We start from the raw sequence: 16,917 nt of genomic DNA, 5'->3' as shown, positions 1-16,917 counted from the left end.
ATGATTTTTGCCAACAAGTGGTTTGAAAATGAGAAAACATTTGATAATTACAAACAAATAGTGTGTAAATATAATGAGCTGAGAGGAGATTTATCAAAAGTATTCAAGGCTCTCAATTATTTCTATAATTATTTCAAATATAATTATGATTTTATTTCAGTATTAGGATATGGAGGTGAAGGTGTTGCATTCAAAGTATTTCACAAAAGTAGTAAATCATTAAGGGCGTTAAAATTAAAATATAATCCAGAGGAATCTGAAGAATCAACAAAAGAAACCATTAATTTATTGAAAAGAACAGATATTGAAGGAAAGATCAAATGTTTTGATTGTGAAATTATTCAAAATCATTTGTATACAGTGATGGAACTTGGAGAGGAATCATTATCAAATTATATTTATAGAAATAATCAAGATGGAATTTATAGAAATGGATTCATTAATAAGGAAAAGTTGATTGAAATTCTTGATATATTTATCAAAGTATTGAACTCAGTTCAATCAATTCATGATCACAATATTTTACACAGAGATTTAGATCCTCAAAATATTGTCAAAGTTCAAGATCTATACAAAATTATTGATTTTGAAACATCAAGAGTTATCAAGACAGGTAATTCAATTACAATTGCTCGTGGAAAGTTTGCATACATGTCTCCTGAAGTTTCACATGATAATTATTCTGATGATTTATTGAAAAGTGATGACAATGAAAAGCTTGCTCACAATGTTGGACAAATTACCATTTCGTGTGATATATTTTCATTGGGATGTATTTTATTGAAATTATTGACCAATTGTCCTTTGCAATTGTGTGAAAGATTTGTTAATGATTCAGATGTCTCGAAATATAATGATAATTATCCATATTTTAGTGGTCATGGAAAATATTTCTATACAGTTATAACAACAACAGAGGGAGAAATGAAATTACATTATGCAATTGAAAAACTAATCAATGAATCAATTAATCCAGATTTAGGAGTGAATAACATATTAATTAGAAGCATTATTAGCATGATTCAAAGAGATTCATCAAAAAGATTGGATTGTTATTCTCACAAGTTAACAATTGAGAATATTTTGAAATACTTGAAAGGTGAGATCAAAGATATCACTTTGAATATTGAAAAGGAAATTGCAGAATTGAAGAAAATCTCACCATTAAGAAGTTACTCTCAACTGGCAGAGGAAGTTGATAAACTTTCGGATGAAAATACCAACCTATTAGAGGATGTTGACAAACTTGCAGAGGAAAACACCAACCTTTCAATGGAAAATAGCAACCTATTAGAAAGAATTAAAATGTTGGAAGAAGAAATAAGAAAACTCAAACAATAAACTCCCAACACACAAAATGTAAGTTCCACAAACAACTATGCGAAATATATTGATTTCAAACTGGGCCATTGAAATTTGAACAGTTTGTTCATTTCACTTGAAAGGTTCAATAAATCATTTCGATTTCTCTTTTAATGGTTAACTTGTGAGAATAACAATCCAATCTTTTTGCGTGGCATTTGGAAATTTCCCAAGTTGATCAGCTTTGAACTATTTTGTGAACAAAGTTGAGAGGCAGATGATGCATACAGTCCTACTCAATATGGATGCAATTTATTCTGCAGAAAACTATTACTTCATCCTTAAACTTTATAATTTACACTTAATTGTTAAATCGGTCAATTGTTGAGCCATCACTAATTGATAACATCTCACAAGCGATATTTTCTCAAACAAGCAATTACAAGCAATTAGAAATATAATGTCTATTTTTCTCATTATTCAACATTGGCGAGTTGTGAAATGTCCAATTCTGATATCGACTGAATAATGTGATATTCTGGTATTTTCCCATAAATATTATTTATTGCATTCAAATAGCTCGATATAATTGTATTGAGAACATCCCTTTCGTGATAATCGTTTACAATTCGTGAAAGATCAGTAAGTGTTTCAGTTTCGAATAATCTTCCAAATTCAATGTAACTCCTCAATTTCCTCATCATTATATCTGGTTTAGTAAACAGTAAGACAACTCTTGTATTATTACCATTATTCGAAACACGAGTCATCAATTCCTTGTAAAGTTTCAAACTTTCATCCATTCTATTCACCTTCTCATCTCCATAACCTGTTTGATTGAATTCTGCCAAAACGGAAACATTTCCACTTTTTTCTTTCACTTGTTTTTCCAGCTGCAGTTACAAATGTCACTTTCTTGTCATCAAAATTAATGTCATACTCTGTAATTCCAGAAGTGAATATTCCGATATGCTTAATAGGCGACTAAACAAAGAGTGGAAGTATTCAGCACATCTGATTCATCTTCTGCTACCGACACAACAGATGCTGATGGTGATTCAACCACTACATATCAACAAAGCCAAGACCGTATCGCCAACCCTGAAAACCTCTCAAAATTCCGGTCTTGTATCTTCAGGTGTGCTGCTCTCGCTAAATTCTTAATCTTAAACAATCTGATTCGAACAACAATTTCGGTACTGGTAAAAGGGTGAAGGTTTCTGAAGGTATTTCATTGAAGGAATATCTACGTGATTGCTATCAATCAATCACTGGAGAGTCAATTAATGACGAGTTATCTTCAGATGATATATTTGATTTGATATTGTCAACTTCTAATGCACAATATTCAGCAGACTCTCTTCACACAAGAATAGAATGGCTTTGCTACAAATACTCTTCAGAGAAGTTGACGCCCCTGTTCCTGATGTTTATGGTGGAAAAGAATTTAGAAGTATTGTACAAGTTTGTAAAAGATTGAGAAATGGTAACTCTTTTGATTTAGTTGAATGGCTTCAAGCTATTGAATTCATCCAGAATATTGCTGACTTAAATTGTATTGCCATTAAATTGGGTGAACCGGTTCTGGTGGTTTTGAAACTGCAAAGGAATTGTTAATACCTTGGTTAAAACCCAGAGACAAAGAAAAGTAGTAGCAACCTTCAAAAGAGAAGATTTAATCAAAGGTCTAACCACTTCGTCCCATACGACTCGGACCATTTCAATAGAGCAAACACCAACCACTTATAATGGAAGAAGACAATTCAATAGCCATGGATCCGGTTCTAACAACTCCAATTCCTCCACCAGTGACAAGCAGGTTCCTCTAGGTGGTAGACTCTCTCATTTCCATCAACGTTGGACAGAATTCGTCGTCTCAGAAATAATTGTGGATTGGATAAAAAACGGAATCAGATTCCAGCTAATGGAAAAACTACCACCAGAGGAAGTTCCAGGAAAGAGTTTCTTAGTAAGAGGTGCACCAAGCGCAGTGTAATCAAAATTGTAAATCAATGTAGAAAAAAATTATGTTTGAATGGTCCAGATATCTGAACCAGATTTAGTTGGAATATCTAGATATTGTACTGTAGATCCAACCTATGATAGATAAGGTACCAATTTTGGTATCACTCAAATTCGGAAAGTTATACATCTGATAATTCCTATATATATTTGAGGGAACAACTCCTATGAATTTCACATTAAAATGTGTTTGGTGTAGTTTTATTGGAGATTATTTAAGTCTCTACACTGTAAAACCAGAAAATCAGGTTGTATCTAAAGAATTTGCGAAAAACATTACCACAGCATATAGTTCAGTAACATCTACTATCATTGAGTCTTTCATGAGAATTTACAAAGCTTGACAACAATACAATAACTCAAAAAGAGGTACTCAAATATCTGACAAATAGACCCAAATATACAAATTATTAATTACGAATATTATTTTATGTGGGTGACACAGAATCAATGGGGATTGACATGTTTGTGGATCATTTGACTGTATGGACGTCCTTTCACTTTGGATTTAACTACCTGATATGTTATAATAATCGTTTTGGGATCATTTTTATTGATCTTTTTTGTTTAAGTGGACATGAAAGGTCACCCATTTCTTCTTTGCAATTCTATTTAGTTGCGGTGGCAAATTGAGATGAGTCAACAAACAAGAAAACAATGCCTAGAAGTCTTCTTAACACTCTTTTATTGCTCTTGCTATTGTTTGTATGTGTGAGTTGTGCGAATGTGTTGATCAATGTTAAAGATCTTCCAACAGATTCTGTAATAGAGATTTCTGGTGATAACCCAATTACTATTATTATTCCCAATAGAAGTTACACTACACCTTTTAGTTTAAAACTTGATGGAGTCAAAAAATTTGTGGATTCATCAGTAGGATGTAAAATTTATACTTTTGATGTTTCACTTGACAAACCTTATTACAGAGGAAATTCTTCAATTAGAACAGATATTCAAAATATTTTCTTTGCAGATCGTGTTCGCTACAGATACACAGACAATCAATGTATTAATCCTGGTACATCTTTCAGTTTGTACCCTTATGCTGATGCTGTTCAGAGTATTTGTGGATGTTCAAAGTTCTTTGCGATAATGCATACCGGATTCGGATTGGTAGACAATTCTACTATTCCTGATGAGTATTATCCTTTGACAATTACTATCAAACCAAAGTTCCAAAAATATTCTACACAACAAGAGTAGTATTGTACAACAAGTCCATTTTCTTGTTATAGCCAGCGCTGTGGATGCACATCTGGAGGCGTTAATTTTGATGAAAGTAGTTTTTTTTTTCCTCCCGTAAACAATTCAATTAATAGATATGGAAGTACTACTACTAGAAGTGTTTCATCAGCCATAACAATTTCACAAAATATTTATTTAATAGTTTTATTGATTTTCTTCATTTTGTATTTACAATAAATCATAAATTCTATTTGCATTAAAAATTTCATAACCTTTAGAATTATCTCGTGCAATAACAGTACCACTACTGACATATTTTGGACCAAAACCATTAACAGTTATAAAATTATCAGTACCACGTCTATCAATATTAAGAGAAATCTTTCCTGGAAAATCCAGTAAGCAAAATAAAAATGGAAGCAATACTTCCTTAATATTGAGTCTGAAGCCAATTGCACAGTTTTGAGCCTCAAAGACATCGAAAGAATAGTAAACTCAACCAAGACGTATCTTGCATTCAAAAAAAAATATCAATTTTATGAGTAGCTTATTTTCGGAGTGGTTCTTCAACTTCCCACTCCAAGAATGGAACCTCATCATCTATACATCATCAATATAATAGTAATAATAGTAGTTTTATGTGGAAGTTTATCGTTATGGAATTAGATAGTAATTTTGATATTGGACAAATTCAAGTTGGTGAATCATCATCAATTTCAACAACATAGTATCATTAGTAGGGATGTCTAATATCACCATCAAGAGAGTTGGAATTTTTCCACTTAGTATTCATCGAGTTGTGGAATTTTCGCTTCATCATATCTTTTATCATCAATATCATCAACAAGTTCACTTCCGATCATTAAGGAAAATATCTTAATGGTCATCATCATTGCACCATAAATAAAATTCACTAATGGTAAATTTTCCAACAAGGTAAATTTCAAGGTTGGAAATCTTGCTGATTTTCCACCTTGAATTATTGTTGAGATATATCAATCAAGAAAAGGGAAAGATTGGTGAAACAATTTCCAAGCTCTTTGCTGAGCAATTACGTAAAGATTATGCATGATGGAAAGCCAGTTCCTTGAATTATTTCAATAATTAATTATATTTTTATTATTAACATTGTGTTTTCTTGTAGCAACATCTGTTTTATGTATTCTCCACTTGATTTCATCAAATAAAATAGTAAACATGATGTCTTTTCCTAATATTATTTTCCGTCATTGGTTTGCTGCTTCAGAACAAAAAATTACAAATTAAGGTGGATTCTTCACATACAGTAACCTTTGCCATTATGGTAATAAAACAACTCAAATAAGGATGAATCAACATTTTTCAGCGATACTCTTTCCTGGAAAGACAGAGGAAACATCTTTACGGCTACAGAAGTTCTCTCAGAAAGAGAAAACATGGATAAGGAGAGAGATAGACTCTATGTTACAAAACCAAATTATAACCTATTCTTTAAATCCTATCAACGTTGTCCCAAAGACGAATACAGGTTTATCTTGGAAAGATAAACGATGGCATGTTTCGATAGTAAACGCACAAAATACAGTTCATATAATATTTAGACAATTGGGTATTAAAGCTCGGGGGCTGAACCACCTTAATGGTGAAACAGCCTGGAACCTGCTTTGAAGGATGTAAAAAAAAAGTTATCAATAGTTGGATCTTCAAAACATGGATAAGAAAAAAACATTGATGAAAAACCTCACTCAGAAATTAATCCCTTACCAAAGATTAATGAGCGCAACAGTTTTTGGGAGGAAGTGGTGTGTCCACTCTTTATTTAGGATGAGATGGAGATGATACAGTGTGTTGTTTCCTTTGTGAACTTCCTTTCTTGTTTACAAGATTCAAAAGGATGGAATTCAACTATACTAGTGAATCGAGGCCCTGCCAAAGATCTGAGGGTATAACGAAAAATTATCCAATAATCCGAAGGCTCTTGGTTAGAGCTCGACGCTCCAGAGTCAATAATAATCAATTCAGATGCCTCTCTGGAAGGATTTGCAATCCACTCCTCAAAAACTATCGTCGTAGGCAAGTTCGAAATAGATTCATCAATCAACGTGAAAGAATTGATGGCGATATTTCAATTCTTCAAAGAAGCACAATGTTTGAGGAAACAACCATTGATCTTATTTTATATGGTGATAAAGATTTGACTCTTTCTTCCTGATTTCAATTCAGGTTGTGTCCAAAATTTGTACAACACTTCCAAACAATCATGATATCAATCCCTCCTCATATCATGAAGTGAAGAATCATATTTATATGAAGAATAACTTCAGAATAATTTCAAAATCCTAAATACACCAAAACACAATAAAACACGATTAGAGAATCAAGAATGGATTATTTACATTTCTAATTTACATCAACAAATATGGTGTATGTGATGTGAAATTAAAAACAGAAAAATCATGATTTCAACGAAACAAGACGAAATAATTGATATAGTACATCTACAATAGTACTAATAAAAGTTTATTAATGTTTCAAGATGATTGGCTATGTTCTTTTGGCATGAATCATGATTGGTGACCATGAATACCCCGAAGTTGGTAAAAACACAAAACTATGAAAATCTGATAATAAATATATTGTTTATTATGTTGAGATACATGATAACCAATAGGGAAATGTTCGGAAGTGATTTTACCTGATGGAATTGACCATGCTGAACAATACTAGATTGAAAATTTTCCAAATTATCATATATAAATCTGTGATGATGATTTTAGTGAAAATATTGAATTTCACTAAAATATTACTATTATCAGATTTATTTCCACAAATATTACTATTATAATGATGATAAATAACAATGATGATGGTTGGTAGTTGTTCCGATGATGATGTACCAACTTGAATTTTTCCAAATAATAAAATTATTTCCAAATCATGATGAAGGATTAAATTCCAAAAATTACTATTATTGCTATTATTTAAATCATGATGAGATGATGTGGTGAAATTCTTGGAGTTAATAGATGTGAAATCACTCCAAGAATCAACAGAGTCGTGATGTACCTGATGTTGATCCAATATTGTTCCAAGTTCTTGTTGGCTAAACAGAATTATTACAATGTTCACCTTATCCAATAATTTAGCTTTAATGTTGGTATGTTTTGCATTTTCAATTAGGAAATCTTACTAAAATAGATGTTTGAAAATCGTATGTTTTTAATGATTGACAGAGAATGCTGCTTACCGAGATGAAAGCAGTAAATGTTGAACAGCATGTAACACAATACAACTGAGTGCATTGTGAAATTACAGAAAGTTCTCCTCTTACTGAGTTCCTACCCAAATTCCCAAAGGTTAAAGTTGAGGGTAGGTTCTCCACCTACAATTTCATCCAATCTCACAGCCATCTAGGTGCTGTATTGGGAGCAACAACCAAAATTTCGGTCGTTTCATCGAAAATCTACCTGAACAAACAATCAATTTCCTGACTTTGAATTAGTAGTATTATTAATTATTTTATTTTGTAATTATATTATTTATTAATATTATTAATTATTTCCTTTTTTAATTTTTCTCAACAACCCTCATGTTCGACGTTTTCAAACCATCCTACTCCAAGTGTAATTTTGATGACTTCCCTTAACTTACTAGTTCTAATTTATAAATATTTCAAAATAAATCAAGAGAATACATTTTTCACAAAGTTTTATCTCTTTGAATCTTGGTGTAAAAATCTTGATAGTTGATTCGGAATGTGATGGGCGAGAACAGCTTTAAAAAAAATGAACATAAACGAGTGGGTTGGTATTTGTTGCTGTGTGGTGAAATAATTATTATATAAAATGTGATGATCATGATCACAACAATAGGCCGATAGGAAATATGTGTTGGAAGCTGTTAAACAAGATGGATCGGCACTTGAAGATGCTGATTCATCATTTAAAAAGGATAGAGAAATTGTATTGGAAGCTGTTAAACAAAATGGGTGGGCACTTCAATATGCTGATTCATCATTTAAAAAAGATAGAGAAATTGTATTGGAAGCTGTTAAACGCTATGGACCAGCACTTGAATACGCTGATTCATTATTGAAAAAAGATAGAGAAATTATATTGGAAGCTGTTAAACACTATGGATTGGCACTTCAATACGCTGATTCATCATTTAAAAAAGATAGAGAAATTATATTGGAAGCTGTTAAACAAAATGGATTGGCACTTGAATTTGCTGATTCATCATTTAAAAAAGATAGAGAAATTATATTGGAAGCTGTTAAACAAAATGGATCGGCACTTGAAGATGCTGATTCATCATTTAAAAAGGATAGAGAAATTGTATTGGAAGCTGTTAAACAAAATGGGTGGGCACTTCAATATGCTGATTCATCATTTAAAAAAGATAGAGAAATTGTATTGGAAGCTGTTAAACGCTATGGACCAGCACTTGAATACGCTGATTCATTATTGAAAAAAGATAGAGAAATTATATTGGAAGCTGTTAAACAAAATGGATATGCACTTGAATACGCTGATTCATCATTTAAAAAAGATAGAGAAATTGTATTGGAAGCTGTTAAACAACATGGATTGGCACTTGAATATGCTGATTCATCATTTAAAAAAGATAGAGAAATTATATTGGAAGCTGTTAAACAAAATGGATTGGCACTTCAATATGCTGATTCATCATTTAAAAAAGATAGAGAATTTATATTGGAAGCTGTTAAACAAAATGGGTGGGCACTTGAATACGCTGATTCAATATTGAAAAAAGATAGAGAAATTATATTGGAAGCTGTTAAACAAAATGGATTGGCACTTAAATATGCTGATTCATCATTTAAAAAAGATAGAGAAATTATATTGGAATCTGTTAAACAAAATGAATATGCACTTAAATATGCTGATTCATCATTTAAAAAAGATAGAGAATTTATATTGGAAGCTGTTAAACAAGATGGGTATGCACTTAAATATGCTGATTCATCATTTCTAAAAGATAGAGAATTTATATTGGAAGCTGTTAAACAAAATGGACGAGCACTTCAATATGCTGATTCATCATTGAAAAAAGATAGAGAAATTATATTGGAAGCTGTTAAACAAAATGTACGAGCACTTCAATATGCTGATTCATCATTTAAAAAAGATAGAGAATTTATATTGGAAGCTGTCAAACAAAATGGATTGGCACTTGAATATGCTGATTCATTATTGAAAAAAGATAGAGAAATTATATTGGAAGCTGTTAAACAAAATGGATTGGCACTTGAATATGCTGATTCATCATTTAAAAAAGATAGAGAAATTATATTGGAAACTGTTAAACAAAATGGATTGACACTTGAATATGCTGATTCATTATTGAAAAAAGATAGAGAAATTGTATTGGAAGCTGTTAAACAAAATGTACGAGCACTTGAATACGCTGATTCATCATTTAAAAAAGATAGAGAATTTATATTGGAAACTGTCAAACAAGATGGATATGCACTTAAATATGCTGATTCATTATTGAAAAAAGATAGAGAAATTGTATTGGAAGCTGTTAAACAAAATGTACGAGCACTTGAATACGCTGATTCATCATTTAAAAAAGATAGAGAATTTATTTATTTGCTATTTAAATTGAACAAAGAAAATGCAAGAAAGTTCTCACCTTCTATATCCAAAACCATTGAAGAATGCTTAAATATTCAGAAAAAGCTGTCAAGCAATATAATTGAACAATACTCCAAAATATTTATGGATGAAAAAGATTTATATTATGCTATTGAATTAACAAGTCTCTTTAATCCAACACCAAAAAGTACAATATTCAATTTTAATCCTATCTACACACCAATATTTGTTGAAAAATTGATTATTTTTCAAATATTGAAACGAATGAACCATTCAGAATTGTCTAATGATATTATTGCTCTAATTGATTTACAAAGCACCAAAGCTAACTATTATTTATTTTGTTTCAGATTGGATAAATTTCTTGAAGATAATCCTTCTCAATCAACAAGAATGAAAGATTTGAAGAATATTGTGGAACAAGTTGCAACAAACTTTGAAACGTCATTTTATACAAAACAGGAAATTAATGAAATTATGATTTTTGCCAACAAGTGGTTTGAAAATGAGAAAACATTTGATAATTACAAACAAATAATTTGTAAATATAATGAGCTGAGAGGAGATTTATCAAAAGTATTCAAAGCTCTCAATTATTTCTATAATTATTTCAAATATAATTATGATTTCATTTCAGTATTAGGATATGGAGGTGAAGGTGTTGCATTCAAAGTATTTCACAAAAGTAGTAAATCATTAAGGGCATTAAAATTAAAATATAATCCAGAGGAATCTGAAGAATCAACAAAAGAAACCATTAATTTATTGAACAGAACAGACATTGAAGGAAAGATCAAATGTTTTGATTGTGAAATTATTCAAAATCATTTATATTCAGTGATGGAACTTGGAGAGGAATCATTATCAAATTATATTTCAAGAAATAATCAAGATGGAATTTATAGAAATGGATTCATTAATAAGGAAAAGTTGATTGAAATTCTTGAAATATTTATCAAAGTATTGAACTCTGTTCAATCAATTCATGATCACAATATTTTACACAGAGATTTAGATCCTCAAAATATTGTCAAAGTTCAAGATCATTACAAAATTATTGATTTTGAAACATCAAGAGTTATCAAGACAGGTAATTCAATTACAATTGCTCGTGGAAAGTTTGCATACATGTCTCCTGAAGTTTCACATGATAATTATTCTGATGATTTATTGAAAAGTGATGACAATGAAAAACTTGCTCACAATGTTGGACAAATTACCATTTCATGTGATATATTTTCATTGGGATGCATTTTGTTGAAATTATTAACCAATTGTCCTTTGCAATTGTGTGAAAGATTTGTTAATGATCCAGATGTCTCTAAATATAATGACAAGTATCCATATTTTAGTGGACATGGAAAATATTTCTATACAGTTGTGACAACAACAGAGGGAGAAATGAAATTACATTATGCAATTGAAAAACTAATCAATGAAACGATTAATGCAGATTTAGGAGTGAATAACATATTGATTAGAAGCATTATTAGCATGATTCAAAGAGATTCATCAAAAAGATTGAATTGTTATTCTCACAAGTTAACAATTAAGAATATTTTGAAATTTTTGAAAGGTGAAATCAAAGATATCACTTTCAATATTGAAAAACAAGTTGGAGAATTGAAGAAAATCTCACCATTAAGGAGCTACTCTCAACTTGTAGAGGAAAATACCAACCTATTAGAAAGAATTAAAGTATTAGAAGAGGAAAATAGAAAACTCAAACAAAATTAAACACCAAACCTGGTTGATAGATTATACTTTGTATTAGCAATGAAATTTGCGACTTCATATTGAAAATAAGTATCAAAATTGTGCAGCAAAATGTCATTGACATGATACACAAGAAATAAATCAATTCTCACTCCAAATGGATCTTCAAAGGAAAGGAACTTATACAGACCCAGTAAAACTCATTTTAGATGCACTTTATTTTACAGAAAACCATAACTTCATCCTTAAACTTTATAATTGACACTTAATTGTTAAATCGGTCAATTGTTGAGCCATCACTAATTGATAACATCTCACAAGCGATATTTTCTCAAACAAGCAATTAGAAATATAATGTCTATTTTTCTCATTATTCAACATTAGTTTGGCGAGTTGTGAAATGTCCAATTCTGATATCGACTGAATAATGTGATATTCTGGTATTTTCCCATAAATATTATTTGTTTCGGTTAAAAAACTCGATATAATTGTATTGAGAACATCCCTTTCGTGATAATCGTTTACAATTCGTGAAAGATCAGTAAGTGTTTCAGTTTCGAATAATCTTCCAAATTCAATGTAACTCCTCAGTTTCCTCATCATTATATCTGGTTTGGTAAACAGTAAGACAACTCTCGTATTATTACCACTATTCGAAACACGAGTCATCAATTCCTTGTAAAGTTTCAAACTTTCGTCCATTCTATTCACCTTCTCATCTCCATAACCTGATTGATTGAATTCTGCCAACGAAACAACATAAACCAAAACGGAAACATTTCCTTGCAAGCAGAAATTCCACTTTTTTCTTTCACTTGTTTTTCCACCTGCAGTCACAAATGTCACTTTCTTGTCATCAAAATTAATGTCATACTCTGTAATTCCAGAAGAATTTCCCTTAATGTAAATATCTGGAATGAAACTTTCATGATTCTTAAGTTTCCTTACAAAAATGTCAACATTTTCGAATAAATTGAGAGAATCTTGACAGCTCTGATAAATATTTCTAAATTTCTGATCATTCCACAATGCAAAAAGTGTAGAATTATCAAAATTATTGCAATCATTTGTATATTCTCGAATAATTGCCTCAATAGATATATCCTTTGATGCAAACAATATCTGTTCAATAATAGTTTTTGAAATTGTATTCGAATCTACCTTATAGAATAGGTTGTAAGTATTGCATGATTTATCTGCTTGATGTTGTTTCTGATATTGAATCATTTCACAAATAGTTGACTTTCCACTTGAAGTATTTCCCAGTAAAACTATTCTCTGATGATTGTCATTGTTATTCGAATGTTTAGTTTGTTGCAGAAGTGGAGTGTTGTTGGAGTGTTGATGATGATTGTGATTCGAAGAGAGCTTTCCACCCATTTTTTGTTTCTTTGTTTGCAATTTCTCTATTCGAAAGGTTTCTTCACAAAGACTGAAATGGAAATGACAAAAAAGGATGCATTCTAAAAAAGATAATAGTAACACAGCAACAATACCAAATATTACAACCCTAAAGTGACTCTTGAGTTGCCTAGCAATTCATGATGCTTGTTATTAAAGTATGCAACCATAAAAAGATTACTTTACAATAAATTTACAATATGTTAAGCTTCATCTACAATTTTATTCCCGCGCTCCGTTTTTATTCTTTTTATTTTATCAAATATATTATTTAAAAATCAAAGCAACAATAACTTGAATAACTTGTTTGGTCTGCGTTTTGGTCGTTTTGGTGACCAAAACTTGAATTTTATTTTATTTGTGATCGATTTTGTAAATTTTTCATTCTTGCCACCAACTTTGATCGGTTTTTAATTTTATATTCAGAGCAAGAATGGGACCACACGGTTCGTAATGGTTAATAAGCTATGTAATCACATGATAAGAATGAATATGAATTGAGTAAACGCTAGATGAATAGTAATAATGATGTTATTTACACATACACAGCTGTCAACCAGACTGCTATTTTCATCATGATGCCAATTATGTGATGATTCATCAATAGGCTTCTTCTTCGATCCATCTTCCTCGACCTCATTGAGATCATGGTTCATCAGTATCAATGAGTGGATCTTAGCGCCTTATTTCAAAGCCTAAAAAAATAGAGAAAACACCAACACAAAGGAACACTCCATACATTTGAAAATATATATCAAAAATTAGGCAATAAATTCCTTATCAAACACAACAAGGAGTGACTAAGAAGTTGAATTCAGAAGTAGATGAGCAAGATTTAATGGTGGATGATTTGATTGAGAGAGCTTGGTTCTGATCCTCGGAATCAGATGATGAGGAGCAATTCATAATGGATCAACAAGAAGAGGATGCAAATCTTAACAGATCATGTGATGGCGTCCAATAACAAAAAAACCCATCTGTAATAGTTGAAACTGTTCTTTTTGGGTGTAAAAATCATCAAGTTGATTCGGAATGTGATGGTCTAGAATACCTTTAAAAAAATGAACAAAAACGAGTGGGTTGGTATTTGTTGCTGTGGAGAAAATAATTATTTTTATTGGTGTGATGATTCATGATTGCAACAATAGGCCGATAGGAAATATGTGTTGAAAGCTGTTAAACAAAATGGATCAACACTTGAAAATGCTGATTCATCATTGAAAAAAGATAGAGAAATTGTATTGGAAGCTGTTAAACAAAATGGGTTGGCACTTCAATATGCTGATCCAGCATTTAAAAAAGATAGAGAAATTGTGTTGGAAGCTATTAAACAAAATGGATTGACACTTTTATATGTTGATTCATCATTGGAAAAAGATAGAGAAATTATATTGGAAGCTGTTATACGCTATGGACCAGCACTCAAATATGCTGATTCATCATTGAAAAAGGATAGAGAATTTATATTGGAATCTGTTAAACAACATGGATTGGCACTTGAATTTGCTGATTCAATATTAAAAAAGATAGAGAAATTGTATTGGAATCTGTCAAACAAGATGGATTGGCACTTGAATTTGCTGATTCATCATTTAAAAAAGATAGAGAAATTGTATTGGAGTCTGTCAAACAAGATGGATATGCACTTGAATATGCTGATTCATCATTGAAAAAAGATAGAGAATTTATATTGGAATCTGTTAAACAAGCTGGATTGGCACTTAAGCATGCTGATGAATCATTTAAAAAAGATAGTATATTTATTTATTTATTAATTAAATTGAACAAGGAAAATGCAAGAAGGTTCTCACCCTCTATAACCAAAACCATTGAAGAATCCATTAATCTTCAGACAAAGCTGTCAAGCAATATAATTGAACAATACTCCAAAATATTTATGGATGAAAAGGATTTATATTATGGTATTGAATTAACAAGTCTCTTTAATCCAACACCAAAAAGTACAATATTCAATTTTAATCCTATCTACACACCAATATTTGTTGAAAAGTTGATTTTTTTTCAAATATTGAAACAAATGAACCATTCAGAATTATCCACTGAAAATGTTCTTTCAGAAAGAGCTAACTATTATTTATTTTGTTTCAGATTGGACAAATTTATTGAAGATAATCCCTGTCAATCAACAAGAATGAAAGATTTGAAGAATATTGTGGAACAAGTTGCAACAAATTTCGAAACATCATTTTATTCAAAACAGGAAATTAATGAAATTATGAATTTTGCCAACAAGTGGTTTGAAAATGAGAAAACATTTGTAAATTACAAACAAATAATTTGTAAATATAATGAGCTGAGAGGAGATTTATCAAAAGTATTCAAAGCTCTCAATTATTTCTATAATTATTTCAAATATAATTATGATTTCATTTCAGTATTAGGATATGGAGGTGAAGGTGTTGCATTCAAAGTATTTCACAAAAGTAGTAAATCATTAAGGGCATTAAAATTAAAATATGACCCAGAGGAATCTGAAGAATCAACAAAAGAAACCATTAATTTATTGAAAAGAACAGACATTGAAGGAAAGATCAAATGTTTTGATTGTGACATTATTCAAAATCATTTGTATACAGTGATGGAACTTGGAGAGGAATCATTATCAAATTATATTTCAAGAAATAATCAAGATGGAATTTATAGAAATGGATTCATTATTAAGGAAAAGTTGATTGAAATTCTTGATATATTTATCAAAGTATTGAACTCAGTTCAATCAATTCATGATCACAATATTTTACACAGAGATTTAGATCCTCAAAATATTGTCAAAGTTCAAGATTTATACAAGATAATTGATTTTGAAACATCAAGAGTTATCAAGACAGGTAATTCAATTACAATTGCTCGTGGAAAGTTTGCCTACATGTCTCCTGAAGTTTCACATGATAATTATTCTGATGATTTATTGAAAAGTGATAATGATGAAAAGCTTGCTCACAATGTTGGACAAATTACCATTTCATGTGATATATTTTCATTGGGATGTATTTTATTGAAATTATTAGCAAATTGTCCTCTGCAACTATGTTCAACATTTGTTAATGATCCAGATGTCTCTAAATATAATGACAAGTATCCATATTTAAGTGGACATGGAAAATATTTCTATACAGTTGTGACAACAACAGAGGGAGAAATGAAATTACATTATGCAATTGAAAAACTAATCAATCAATCAATTAATCCAGATTTAGGAGTGAATAATATATTGATTAGAAGCATTATTAGCATGATTCAAAGAGATTCATCAAAAAGATTGAATTGTTATTCTCACAAGTTAACCATTGAGAATATTTTGAAATACTTGAAAGGTGAAATCAAAGATATCACTTTGAATATTGAAAAACAAGTTGGAGAATTGAAGAAAATATCACCATTAAGAAGTTACTCTCAACTTGCAGAGGAAGTTGATAAACTTTCGGATGAAAATACCAAACTCGCAGAGGAAAACACCAACCTATATAAACTTTTGGATGAAAACACCATGGAAAATAGCAACCTGTTAGAAAGAATTAAAATATTGGAAGAGGAAAATAGAAAACTCAAACAATAAACTCCCAACACACAAAATGTAAGTTCTACAAACAACTATTCGAAATTTAGCCCAACTTGATTTCCCTTCTTATCCCGCTCAACTTTTTTTCTTTGAACCTGTTTTGTAGCA

The 16,917-nt window shown here is 30.5% G+C and overlaps 6 protein-coding genes across 6 annotated transcripts in view; 4 read left to right on the top strand and 2 right to left on the bottom strand.

Annotated features, from left to right (window-relative positions):
- NAEGRDRAFT_65333 (uncharacterized protein) overlaps nt 1-1,341 on the top strand; it is a gene marked incomplete at both ends in the record, with an annotated part of 2,911 nt that extends 1,570 nt beyond the window's left edge. The window contains one exon of the mRNA XM_002679584.1: nt 79-1,341. Coding sequence (XP_002679630.1) covers nt 79-1,341 — 1,263 coding nt within the window. The remainder of the gene's footprint in view (nt 1-78) is intronic.
- Nucleotides 1,342-1,778: 437 nt separating this feature from the next.
- On the bottom strand, nt 1,779-2,105 carry NAEGRDRAFT_65332 (uncharacterized protein; the record flags this gene model as incomplete). The annotated part of the gene is made up of 1 exon (XM_002679473.1): nt 1,779-2,105. The coding sequence occupies one exon, from the start codon at nt 2,103-2,105 to the stop codon at nt 1,779-1,781; it is 327 nt and encodes a 108-aa protein (XP_002679519.1).
- Nucleotides 2,106-3,981: 1,876 nt separating this feature from the next.
- On the top strand, nt 3,982-4,527 carry NAEGRDRAFT_65331 (uncharacterized protein; the record flags this gene model as incomplete). The annotated part of the gene is made up of 1 exon (XM_002679583.1): nt 3,982-4,527. The coding sequence occupies one exon, from the start codon at nt 3,982-3,984 to the stop codon at nt 4,525-4,527; it is 546 nt and encodes a 181-aa protein (XP_002679629.1).
- A 3,746-nt stretch (nt 4,528-8,273) lies between these two features.
- NAEGRDRAFT_65330 (uncharacterized protein) lies at nt 8,274-11,849 on the top strand (the record flags this gene model as incomplete). Its single annotated transcript, XM_002679582.1, has 2 exons — nt 8,274-8,291; nt 8,361-11,849. 2 exons carry the CDS (start codon nt 8,274-8,276, stop codon nt 11,847-11,849), a joined length of 3,507 nt encoding a protein of 1,168 aa, XP_002679628.1.
- A 231-nt stretch (nt 11,850-12,080) lies between these two features.
- NAEGRDRAFT_65329 (uncharacterized protein) lies at nt 12,081-13,208 on the bottom strand (the record flags this gene model as incomplete). The annotated part of the gene is made up of 1 exon (XM_002679472.1): nt 12,081-13,208. One exon carries the CDS (start codon nt 13,206-13,208, stop codon nt 12,081-12,083), a length of 1,128 nt encoding a protein of 375 aa, XP_002679518.1.
- A 1,082-nt stretch (nt 13,209-14,290) lies between these two features.
- Nucleotides 14,291-16,806, top strand: NAEGRDRAFT_65328 (uncharacterized protein; the record flags this gene model as incomplete). The annotated part of the gene is made up of 3 exons (XM_002679581.1): nt 14,291-14,308; nt 14,378-14,766; nt 14,835-16,806. The coding sequence occupies 3 exons, from the start codon at nt 14,291-14,293 to the stop codon at nt 16,804-16,806; spliced, it is 2,379 nt and encodes a 792-aa protein (XP_002679627.1).
- Nucleotides 16,807-16,917: the final 111 nt, after the last annotated feature.

This window comes from Naegleria gruberi (assembly GCF_000004985.1).
Source record: "Naegleria gruberi genomic scaffold NAEGRscaffold_13, whole genome shotgun sequence".
NCBI classification, from domain to species: Eukaryota; Heterolobosea; class Eutetramitea; order Acrasida; family Naegleriidae; genus Naegleria; species Naegleria gruberi.
The sequence above is the reverse complement of the archived record's forward strand: the minus strand, read 5'-3'. Positions and strand labels throughout refer to the sequence as shown.